Source organism: Topomyia yanbarensis, chromosome 3 (assembly GCF_030247195.1).
Source record: "Topomyia yanbarensis strain Yona2022 chromosome 3, ASM3024719v1, whole genome shotgun sequence".
Taxonomy (NCBI): Eukaryota; Metazoa; Arthropoda; class Insecta; order Diptera; family Culicidae; genus Topomyia; species Topomyia yanbarensis.
Genome location: NC_080672.1, coordinates 66,383,278 through 66,395,520, shown reverse-complemented (window position 1 = coordinate 66,395,520; position 12,243 = coordinate 66,383,278). Strand labels below are relative to the sequence as shown.

General features: G+C 39.5%; 1 protein-coding gene across 1 annotated transcript; it reads right to left on the bottom strand.

Moving 5' to 3' along the window:
• Window positions 1-36: 36 nt before the first annotated feature.
• On the bottom strand, window positions 37-11,570 carry LOC131692825 (uncharacterized). Its single transcript, XM_058980114.1, has 3 exons — window positions 11,466-11,570; window positions 220-890; window positions 37-159 (listed from the first exon to the last, which is right to left on the bottom strand). Exons 1-3 carry the CDS (start codon window positions 11,551-11,553, stop codon window positions 37-39), a joined length of 882 nt encoding a protein of 293 aa, XP_058836097.1. The 5' UTR covers window positions 11,554-11,570.
• Window positions 11,571-12,243: the final 673 nt, after the last annotated feature.

Below are 12,243 nucleotides of genomic sequence, written 5' to 3'. Positions count from 1 at the left end.
AAAGTACCTCATTGGAGTAATTAAGTAACAGTAGGTTTATTCAAACATCGACAAATAATTTTCAACTCTGAATTTCTGCTTCAAGTCACGGTTACTTGCAAACTGGACAGCTGCCGTAGTTTTATCATGTGTGTGATAATATGAGCAGTGACGAACACGCTGAAAACAGTACAATGTGTTTAGGAATGTTTGGACTAATTTCGTCATTTTAAAACTCACTTGGAACGCTCTCAAAGTTGCCAAACGCTTGACCATAACAGATTTGGTTTTCGAGTGATACTTTGCTTCATCAACCTCTTTCTGCATACAGTTTCGACACAAGCTCCGTTCGGTTTTTGCATTCTTCCAGTAGTCGACCTCTGGTTTCTGATCACAGCGGTAGCATTTGTCAAAGTTTTCCGTTTTACACACAGTACTTGTAGCAGGTATTATTTTAATTTTACTCCCAAATGAATGCATTCGAATTTCTTTGCGTTTTTTCTGTATGTACGTTCCTGGCCCTGGAATAGCTGGATATTTTATTTTAACCCAACGGGGTACGGTTGCCCCGAACGGACTGTAGCATTGTTTAACCGGTGGCTTCTTTATCGTATCGTATTCCCCTACCGCTGGAATATGACTGACATCGTCAATTTTAAACCTAATAGACGTCGCAGACAGAGGTCCGTAACCACGAATGCTGCACCCTAATTTGAGAACCGGATGAGAATGATCCCTATAGTAGGTGATGTCGTACGTTCCGGGCGCTAGATTTTCCCCTGTCGGTTCGCTCATTGTGCGACGCATGATGGCACTTTTTGCCGGGCCCCGCAGCGGGACAGCTTCCCGCTGAATAGTGGAACCGAAGCAGATTTTTGCCTGTGGCGGTCGTTGAATTACGTAGTCGAAACCTGAAAATTGACTGAAGATTAGATCGGTTTCCGGGTCGGTTAGGACAGTTAGTAATTATAGAGAGAGTGAAAGATAGAGAAATAGAGAGGTGATTGTCATATATCGGTGTTAAGGATCCTTTGGGGGTTTCGTGGTTTTATTAGATCCATCTTATATTATGTTTTAAGTTTATAGATGCCTAATAACTAGTTTTTTGCGGATCTGATCTGATCGGAAATGTGCAGAACAATTTTGTATGTAACTATGTAGGATAGAATGCACGAATGCCCTTCAAAGGTAATTTTTCTCCCAAATTTTCAACTTTTGTACACATCTAGATCCAAGTAGTATTCCGTAGTTTGGTTCAAAACGTCATCATGTAGTTTTCTTAGCTTAAAAATGTTTAGCTAAGGGGTATGAAATCATTTGAATTTGTTCAGTTAGTTGCCAATTTCGACCCTCTGTTGTTTTTAATTAGTTTATTTGACACTGCTCCATGAGTTAGTTTGATTGAGCCGTCGGTCTTTTATGTTATACAATGTGTTAAAAATACAAACAAATATGACGAATGCAATTCTTGTCTGATGGATCCTGTTAGTGTAGATATTTTGCCATGCCAGTGAAGCATTAGATGTATTGTGCATCGCAACTTGTAGATCAACCAGTCTGTCTTTTCTCACGCCATCGTACACGTCCATGTAGCCATCGCTACTGTTTACTTGATGTTCACAATAATTTGTTTTTTGTTCTTAAGAGTCGCTATATCTGTCGTATATCTGTCTTCATCGACGTTTGCTTCTTTATTGGTTTTACTGGTTTTTGGTTTGGAGGCACTTGACGTAATCCTTGTTGCTGCTCACTTGAAACTGGCTGTAGGTTTCGAGAAACAAATTGCATCAGTTATTTTGTAAAGCGTATGTCGAAGGCTGTTTATTAACGTTGATTGTACTAGGTTGATTTTTCTTAACGGTTGGCGCATATCTGACCCGAGAGTAAAATGTTATATTCATATAGTTAATGCATTTTCCTCCTTAGGATACCAGTCAGATGTGAACGTCAGTGAAAAGGTTTCTCCAAGTATTGTTTGTAACGCCCCTTCTTCGTTATCCTACATGAATCTTTTACTGTGGTCTTGTTTGGTGCGCGATGCTAAGATGTGCGAACGTACATCGATTGTATAGTCATCTATGTATACAGTGGTTATAACGTTATCATGTTCGATTTGGTGTTACATGTTGTTCTTCGCAATTAAGTTTTCTGTCTGCTAAACTTCTCAACGTGACTAGTACACAGTAACGGACATGGTGTAGCTGTATGTGGCCTTGACATTAAACTCCGTTTTCACTTTTTGTAACTGTGCCACATCGTGGACTACAGATTTTATACGAATAAATCTGAGTTGTGTTTTCCCGTAATACTGGCACTATTTCTGTGGCTTTGACTACGCAGCCGGAGGTAACTATATACTGTAGGTTTTGTGCATCGGGTAAGAAACAATATGGTAGAAAGAATTGTTTATTTAATTTACTGATTGCTTTTGTACTGTACATGATGGGAAGGTAGAACAATTTATTTATTGCTGGCTTTTGGTGTTATTCCCGGAGGCAGAGTTTCCGCATAGTACTGCCTCAAATAGTGATTTATAGCATATAAGTTAGACATGACGGTATTAAGGCTCAAGTTACTTTCTTTGAGCATGTGTAAGAATTGAACGTTTGGTAGTATGCATAGAAAAATTTGTGCACAGTTTTGCCGCCGATTTATTCATATAAAACATTTATTAAACTCTAAAAGATCATCAGTCGATTTTTTTTCAGTTTGTCTTCATATCTCGCCCTGAGCAGAAGCAAAAAATCATCCCGCGCAAGTGAAACAGTCAATTCTACCTAAAAATCAATCGGTTCCTATCACACAAGCAGTCCATATAACAATAGCCTATACCCACTGTGCGATTTAGTGATGAGTGACAGTGCCCAGCAAAAAGCAACACAGATGCGGCCGAACTGTGTTGCTGTTGATTTTTCAAAATGCCCCGTAAGACCAGCCATTCGGGAAGTGGAACAGTTATTAAAAGTGCAGATGGAACTCAATCTGGCTGAAGTGAAAACCCTATAAATGCATCATATCAAACATTGCGTGCTGATTTCGTTCAACAACATTAACCAAGCTGAGTCATTCGCCTCGCGAAACAACATGCAGCACACCGCCGAATGCGGCAATGTTAAATATAGCATTCCCGTATACATCGAGAACGGCGCTGTAGAAGTTTGGGCCCATGATTTGGCTACGCGTACCCCTGACGGCGCGATTAAAAAATGCTTGCAAAAATACGGAGAAGTAGACTCCGTAACACATGATACATGGAGGAATTTTTTCCCGGGCATCCCTAACGGTGTTCGTGTGGTGAGAATGCATGTGACCAAGCCAATTCCCTCTTACTTAAGCTTCACAGTGTTAGGAAGGGACGATGCTCTCATTCAACAGACATCACTAGTCACGTACCCAGGGCAAATTCCTACGTGCCAGTTCTGCACGAAGAAGCTGCACCTCGGAAAACCTTGCGTAGAAACTGTTAAGGAAAACTCAAATCCAAATGAAATCAGCACACAACCATCTTACGCTAAACCACTAACAGCTGCAAAACCAGCTTCTCCGGATCAAGAAGCAACAAACATGAATTCTACAACGATCGCGTTTAATGTCTCTAAGCCAACAACCAGCAACAACAACAATGAAGCGAAATCAGAAGAGAACGGACACACAATAGCGACCCATACGATTAAAGCACAAACCAGAACAACCGATCGTGAACAGCATGCGAGTAGCACAGATGAGGATATGGACGAGTACGATAACGAGAAAAAAGGCAGACCAAATGACCCTCAGGCGAACAACTTTTTACCGCCAAGGAAACGAATCTCAACACGCAGCAGCAAGCTGCGTCAACAAGTTATGCTAACGGGTTGAGCCGTGTTAAATAAACAGAGAAAAAATCAGTCGATTTATCAGATTATCACGATTCAAATTATGCAAAATAGTTCGTGGAAAAACTGACCGAGCGGAATGGTGCTTTTCAAAAAGTTGCTTTGATTTTTTCATTACGCAGTTGTGTTGCGTGTCCCAGCACAGCAAGGTGGTGTGACCAAAAATCACCGTCACTTTTTCAAAACCACCATCACTGTCGTTAAATTGGTCCCTCGTGCCAGAGATCCTAGAATGCGGAATTTTGTCTCCTTCAAAGTTGGTATGCCCACGGATTCTAAAGCTAAGACTATGACGGCGTCTACATGGCCAGTTGGGATTGCTTATCGTGAGTTCGAAAAGAAGTCGGATTCCAGAAAGGTTTTTTGGAAACCAAATGCACCCGATTCACCAACACCAACCTCCACTGTTCTGCGCCGTCCCTCCCAACTAGTTACATCGCCTGATTTACTTTCTGTATTACCTGTTCCCGAAGTTGTTGCACATTTCGAGCAGTTTCTTTATGTTTACCACCAGAACGTGAGAGGAATGAACACTAAAACAGATCATTGTCCTAACGGAATCTTGGCAACGCGAAGACATCTTAAACGCTGAACTCTCGTCGAACAACGTAATATACCGCGGCGACCGCAACTCAACAACCAGTTATCAGTGCCGAGGTGGCGGCGTTCTAATAGCGGTAAAGAACAACCTCGCAGGTTCGCTGCTAAGTTTGTCAGGAATAGAACACTTGGAGCAAATCCCGAATGAATCTGCATATACTAGTTGTGTTTATTTAAGGCCAAATAGTGATCCGGATTTGCATCACACGCGCGCTAATGCCGTTCAAAGCAATTCAAACAATGTTAGCAGCACCGACACTGTTTTTGGGGATTACAATCTTCCACGCCTTCAGTGGTCGTTCGATAAGGATCTAAAATGCCTAATGCCTCATCGGAACAGAAATAGCCGTAACGGAGTCTATGGTTGCAGGCGGTCCAGATTTGCTCACTGACGAGTGTGAACGGGATCTTACGTTCGTAAACAACTCGGATATCAGAGCTCTTTGAACCTCCAACTGCTATTCTCAAAGTCGATTCTCACCACAAACCGCTTGTCCTGCGGCTAGATGTACGTATCAACACTGGAGATGATCCATTTGACTCGATTGGCGACCTTGATTTTGACTTTAACCGTTGTAACTTTGACGAAATCTCCGCACTGATTGCCACTGTCGACTGGGCCGACTTAATGTGTTGTAATGAGCTTGTCGAGCCAGTCGTGTTGTTCTACAGCAAAGTATATGATATACTCCACCAAAAGGTTCCACTGAAACGAGTCAACATGAGGATGGATTTCAAATATCTATAGTGGAACGCTGAGATTCGCCGTTTGCGTAGTGCCTCGCGAAAACAACGCAAGCGTTATTTTCGCTAAAAATCATACGAAAGCAGACGACAGACAGAACTGCAATACGAAGCTACCCTGAAATTCCGGCTTTCGTATTTGAATTGTGTGCAAAATAGCCTTCGTGATCACCCTGCAACATTTTGGAATTTCGTTAGTAGCAGAAAACGATCCGGTAGTACTGAAGCTTTTGTGGGAAACGCAAATGCGCAATCTCAAGCTGATTCCGTGAATCCGTTTGCCGATTTCGTCCGCGGAGTGTTTAGAAGCGACTATACCGTCCCATCAGAAAAGTATTTGGAAACATTGCCATCGTACAAAACAAATCTCCCTCGTCTACTTGTAAGTCGAGCCGGCGACATCGCAAGCTCTGACTGCTGTCGATTCGTGGCTCTTGCCACAATTTATAAAAAGCATGGAGAGAGGCTGCAATCGTTTTCATCCATAAGGCTGGAAATATTAACAATGTCGAAAATTTCAAAGGCATCTCATTATTAAACTAATTCTCTAAAGTTCTCGAAAAGCTGGTCTACAACGTATGCAGCTGCATCCCTTATTATCTCGGAATATCAACACGGGTTTGTCATGAAACGAACAACAACTTCTAACCACTTCTAGGTTGTTTCCCGCCGTCAAAAAGCGTCATCAGGTGCAACCAATTTATATCGATTTTTCAAAAGCTTTCGACAAAGTACTGTACAACATCACAATCCTGAAATTAAAACGTTTAGGATTTTCCACCTGGCTGACTTCGAGCCTATAAAAAACACGCGCTCAAGCACATTCAGAACACCCACAGGTGTCCCGCAAGGCAGTCATATGGGACCGCTTATTTCTATTTTATTTATTAACGATATCTGTAGTCGTATCAAGCCTGGCAAATTGCTATACGAGGACGATCTGAAAATCTTTTCTTATAGCTTCGCCGCAGTGCTTCAAGAAGATATTTGTATATTTCAAGAATGGTGCAAGTTTAACGGAATGGAAATCAACGTTAATTAATGCAAAGTAATTAGTTTCAGACGCTAGCTTACTCCAGGATGTTATGAATACAGCCTACAAGGAAGAACAACTGAAACTATCGACTCGATCCGTGACTTGGGAGTGCTCTTCGATAGGAAGTTGAACTTTTCTGTTATCTCCGCGACAAATGCTAAGGCTTTCGGAATGCTGGGTTTCTTAAAGCGGAACATCGCGGACTTCGATGATTTCTACGCACTTAAAGCACTTTACTGCGACCTGATCGGAAGTGGTCTGGAGTACGCTGTGCAAGCGTAGGCATCATACCATGCCGTTAAAGTGAACGACTAAAACGTATACAAAGATGTTTTGTGCAATTCGCTCTCAGGAAACTTCTATGGAATGATCCGACAAATGTATGCTATTCGATCTGCAGACTGCACAGTGGTCGCAATGGTACCAAAACGTGCGTTTAATTAATGGTGCTCTAGGAGTTGATTTTAGCGATTTGGTATGTTAGGAACACTTTTTCAGAATGGAAGCCCCCTTCTTTTGATGTGTGTTGAATTGTGATTAATCCACCTAAAAGTGAGATAGAAAATTTATTTCTACTAACTTTCGAAATTGAGTCATGATGTCAATGACAAAGTTATAGAAAATTCTACTATGAGAAAACTTGCTAAACATGCCAACTCTCCAACATGTAATGGTGTTGGGATACTGCGCGTTGTTCGTGGAAGGCACCCAAAAAATCATTTTTTTATTATAACTTTTTTCTGAGATTTTTTCAATTCATTAAATGTTCTGAGAAATTGTTGGAATTGCGAAACTACAGATATTTGTCGAAGACATCAACATTTTTTATTCCAAAACTTAAGAGTTATTGAATAAAGTAGGTTAAAAATACCGCCATTTTGAACGTCAATTACTAGGAGATGTGGAAATATGCGGAAGACATTTCGATTCTATGAGAAAGACAGTGGAAAGTACTCCAAGAAAAAATACTAGTCACAACGGGCATCCACTGGCCTGTATGTAAAAATTACCTTCCAACATTGCATGTTTTGTATTTTGTAACAAAATAAGTGTGACTTTTTCAACATAACCTTTTATGGTGATTTTTTCTATTCGTCAAAGATGTCAAAAAATCATTGGAAGTATCAGTGTAGACATATGAATTCAGAACTCTCAGTTTCTGTAATCTCAAAATTGCGATTTATTCAATTTCAATTCAAAATTTATTTGTGGATTAATCACAATTCAACACACATCAAAAGAAGGGGGCTTCCTTTTTGAAAAAGTGTTCCTAACATACCAAATGGCTAAAATCAACTCCTAGAGCACCATTAATTAAACGCACGTTTTGGTACCATTGCGACCACTGTGGACTGTGGCGACTCGCCGTAACTTCCTGCAGAGTTTTTGTTCTCGACTTGCTGTCAGGTAATATCGACAGTCCAGATCTCCTCTCGGGCATTAATTTGTATGTACCTACCCGTGTTCTTCGTAACCCCACTCTGTTGTGGGTCCCCAGACGCATACGTATAATAGAATTCACTGGAAATATGTTGCCGCAGCTTTAACGAAACTTCTTGATATTAACATTTCCAAGCATAGCATAGATATAAGTTATTAATAAGAAATATTTAGTTTTAAAAGGTGTCTGTACGGTGTATACCGAAAATTAGAAATAAATAACTCATTCCAATCCCAGTAACCCATCAATCAGGACCACTTTTCTATTGAGTTCTATAAGATGACGACACGAATGAACTTATGATGAATAAAGTTCATGTTTGACAATTCTCGGTGGTTTGTTTACTTTGTTAATTGCGTGAGTGGGAGTGCAACGGGTGCTCATCTGTTACATTCGAACTCACGTAACTCCCATGTAAACAAACCACCGAGAATTGTCAAACGAAGTTCATCCGGCTCATTTTGTGGGGTTATGTCGGTTGGTGTAAAACCTAATAAGGAGCGAGCTGCATGCTTCATCTTATTCCCTCGAAACTAATTCGCTCTATGGTTATTCAAAGGTAAAAATAAATTTTGTCTAGACTTTCTCGTCGTTTCAATATTTCTCAATGGTGATTTCGGGCGCTCATTATGTCTTCTGGTGACCGCGCGCCCGACTTGAAACATCTTAACCCATTATATCCTAGCGTATGAAATTTCATTCGCAGAACTATCAATCGTTTAACGCGTATTTACTGCAGAATTTTGGCATCTAACTGCTTTATTATTGCACTAATGGGATCATTACACCTCATATTTCATTGTGAAACAAGACAACTGCCATTTTCTATAATTTTGTTTACATTTTTGAACCGTGTATAGTTGGGGCAAATGGCGGCTGAAAAGTAAGCAATACATTTAATAGAATTTTATTGTTGGAATTCGTGCTAATAATTCCATTATGTGACAAAACGTTCCTACAGGTGTAAAAGAAGTGTTGTCTATCAGAAAATTCGAAGAAATATGTCAAACAACTTAAAATTTGTTGTTTTTATTTAAGCGTACGAAATTTTTTGCGCGAGATATTTTCATTCTCAGAACCATTTTAAGCGGTGATTTTATTTTTCCCATAATCTTTGATACATTTTTTGGTGGAATTGAAGATATCACTGCATTTGGCTCACTTTTTGAAACCCCTGGGTTATAATGGGTTAAAACGCGCGCTTGTCAGAATATCGTTTATCGACCCATATTCTGCCCATAAGAGTCCCATACTGAAAAACAGCAAGTTCGAAAAACACTGGGAAGATTTACATGTTCATTGAGACTATAGAAGGGACAGCTATGTTTTGGTATTTCCTTCGATACTTTATAAACAAACCTGTCAATCTTACCTGTGTATTGTGAGTCAGTGGCGACACAATACAATCCAACAGATTCTAGTTTTTTTATCCAACTCATTTTCGCCACAAACTCATATGGGACTACTATGCCTTGATGGGCAGTATACTTACTAAAAAATGTCCTCCTCCCGTGATACTTCCGGTAGTGCGCGGCAGTATATACGGCCTCTAGCAAAAGCCAGTATCGGACTAACATTCCTTCTTTTTCCTTCCGTGATCTACGTTCACATAGATACACACTCTTAAGAAATGAAAATTTTGTGAAAGAGAACTTGATCTAATCAAGCCATGTTCCTGGAAACTTTCTAAGGTTCTTAAGACGCCCCAGAAACCAATTCCAGCTTTGAGGGAAGGTACTTCTTACAAACGAGGAAAAATCTCGAAAACTTGCTCAGCAGCTTACGAGCGTCCATAGTTTTAATCTCAACGTTGTGAGTGCTATTGAAAAGGAAGTCTTACAACAATATGAAAATATTTCAAATTAAATATTGTCTCTTGACGAGATTGTTGAAACAAACTATGGTGAGATCAAATCCATCATGAAAAAGTTAAAAAACATGAAAGCTCCAGGTTACGATGGAATTTTCAACATTCTACAACTGAGAACTGACATACAAGTAAAGTTTTCAAGGTAAGAAATAAAACTGTCGTTATGAAATACCACTGGCAAGTAGCAACCAAATGTTTCGATTTCATTTGTTCTCATCAGCTTTAAATGAACTTCTTTTCTTGCGGGACATCACACTTGACTATTCGTTAACAAAGTTAGCGTCGGATTCTGATGAGACGAAGTCGAAACGCAAATTCAATAACTAATTTAAGTAGCAACTTGCCACTAGCCGGCGCTACGAACTGCCAGCAAAGGCTGTACGGGTAATTGTTTTTGTTTCTGCATAAGGCGAGAGCTTCTCGTAAACCAAATAATAGCCATATTGTAAAATTTAATGGTTTGAATTTAAGGTGGTTAGATCAAGTAAAATACTTGGGTTTCATTAGCGACAAAAATGTAAGTAAAATGCAACAAATCTATAAAATGTTTATAACCCTCTCATAAACAGGAATTCTAGGCTCCACCTAAAGAACAAATCATTAAATTATAAACAATTATTTAGACCGGTAATGCTATATGCAGTGCTAATTTGGGCAAGTTGTTGTGCTACTAGGAAGAACGTTTCAAAGAATTCAGAACAAAATTCTGAAAGTGAATGATGTAAACAATCGGATGAAAAGTCACCATTTTAGGCTGAACACTCGATAAATTGAATTAGAAATGTCATATAAACTAAACTGCCCATAAAAGCATAAGAGTCCCATATGGATTTTTGTCGAATATGAGTTATCTGTTTGATTGTACTCTGTATCATTACTGAATCGCAATCCACAAATAAGACTACCACTTTTGTTTAGAAAATATCAAAAAAATACCAAAACATGGTTGTCCCATCCATTTGGCTCAATGAAAATCTTGAACAGCGTTTTTCTCAGTTTGCTGTTTTTCAATATGGGACTCTTATGCTTTTATGGGCAGTAAACAGTATAATCGAATACAAAATTGAATATATAAAAAAACTTGTTTTTGGCTTATAAAGCAAACACCAAGCTGTATGCAAAACTTACTCCGCACAAGGAAAAAAACGAATTGAACCTATTTTTGAATCACGGCACAACACCTAATTCAAATAAAGATAGATTTGGGCGAATTCTATTAATTGCCTAACGCCCCAGGTTGGTGCCAGTTACTGACTGTTTTTGAAACATCAAAGGCCAACACAATTTAAGTTAGGTGTTCTGCTCCGATGGAAACATTGGTTCAATCCATGTTTCACCTTTTGGGAGTAAATTTTGCATAAACCATCTCATCTATGCTATTTAATCCCCAAAAAGGAAGTGGGTCCCGGAGGCCGACGATTTACAGTTCTCTAGTTTCAATGAACTTGTAATTCGAAATACAAATGATCGAGCGTTTTCGGGCTTTCGATTCTCTCACTGATAAAACGACAAAAAAGAGGCTTTTGATTTCATTGGGTCTTAGGGACCATTCATAAATTATGTAACGGTAAAAATGGCCAAAATTGACTCCCCCTCCCCCCATGTAACAAATTGTCACAAATTTCTTTATCCCCCCCATCCTCTATTACGTAACAAATTCTTCAAAAAAAATTTTTTTTTGTTCGGCGAAAGCATGTTACCTAACGATCTAGCTTAGTCCCCCTCCCCCATATGTAACAACATGTCACAACTTGTCGTACCCCCTCCCTCCCCTAAACACGTTACGTAATTTATGAATGGTCCCTTAGGAGCGATGCTTCTTGAAGTCACAATTTTAGCTTGCCTTTTTGAGGGTTAAATGTAGTTAGGATATTTGAAACTAGAAACAACTAATTAGCAATTCCCTCAAGCAACTCTTACCGAATGCGTTACATTTCCTCAAAATCAATTGATACTCCTTCCTTGCTTCTCTCTCGAGCAATCGTTTGAATTCGGAATTCTCGGCCATAGCAACACTGATCCTGGCGATGATTTCTCCAAGTGTGTAACGATTCAAAACCAAACAACCACACTGCTATAGTTTCCGATCTGTCTTCTTCAAGCGTAATACTAAAACTAAAGTACCAGCTGATAAAATTTTGTTTTGCCTTGATATCGGTTTTAGGATTCTCAACAAGATTTCAACGGATTTACCGCCCACACGCACGCCAACCTGGAGCATGTCTCCCAAACCCGCAAGCAAACTTTTTTATATAACTTATTTATTTCCTCCCCCCACTTTCACTTATCATTACTATAGCCAGGGGAAACTAATTCTTTGCTTTACTGTGCCGTCTTGATGGATCTCAAGAACGTTCAATGGGAAATGGATAGTAAATTGATGTCGCAATAAAGAATCGTTTAAGGTAGACCACAAAACCAAACACGAAAGCGAAAGCACGATTCGAGCTCCTCGAAATAAAGAAAGGAATCAAGGACGAATCGCACATCAGTCAGTAGGTATACAATGCAACATAACTAGTGCACTGTTGATTAATGGCTTAGGTTAGTGAAGTTAGTTGGATGACATTTTGAGGTTGCAATTGAAATATCTGTCGCTCTACGAGTCCATTATAAGTTCAGCTAGACCTTTAAGTTATATCTGTATATCTAATAGATGCTCGCTCCATAAAATTGTGGGCAAAAAGTGAGCTAGCAT

Excerpts from the sequence above, each read along its gene's own strand:
- LOC131692825 (XM_058980114.1), bottom strand. The coding sequence starts at position 11,553 with ATGGCCGAGAATTCCGAATTCAAACGATTGCTCGAGAGAGAAGCAAGG. Across the intron at positions 891-11,465 it reads GAGGAAATGTAACGCATTCG|GTTTCGACTACGTAATTCAA; the intron begins GTAAGAGTTGCT and ends GTCAATTTTCAG. Across the intron at positions 160-219 it reads CAACTTTGAGAGCGTTCCAA|CGTGTTCGTCACTGCTCATA; the intron begins GTGAGTTTTAAA and ends TACTGTTTTCAG.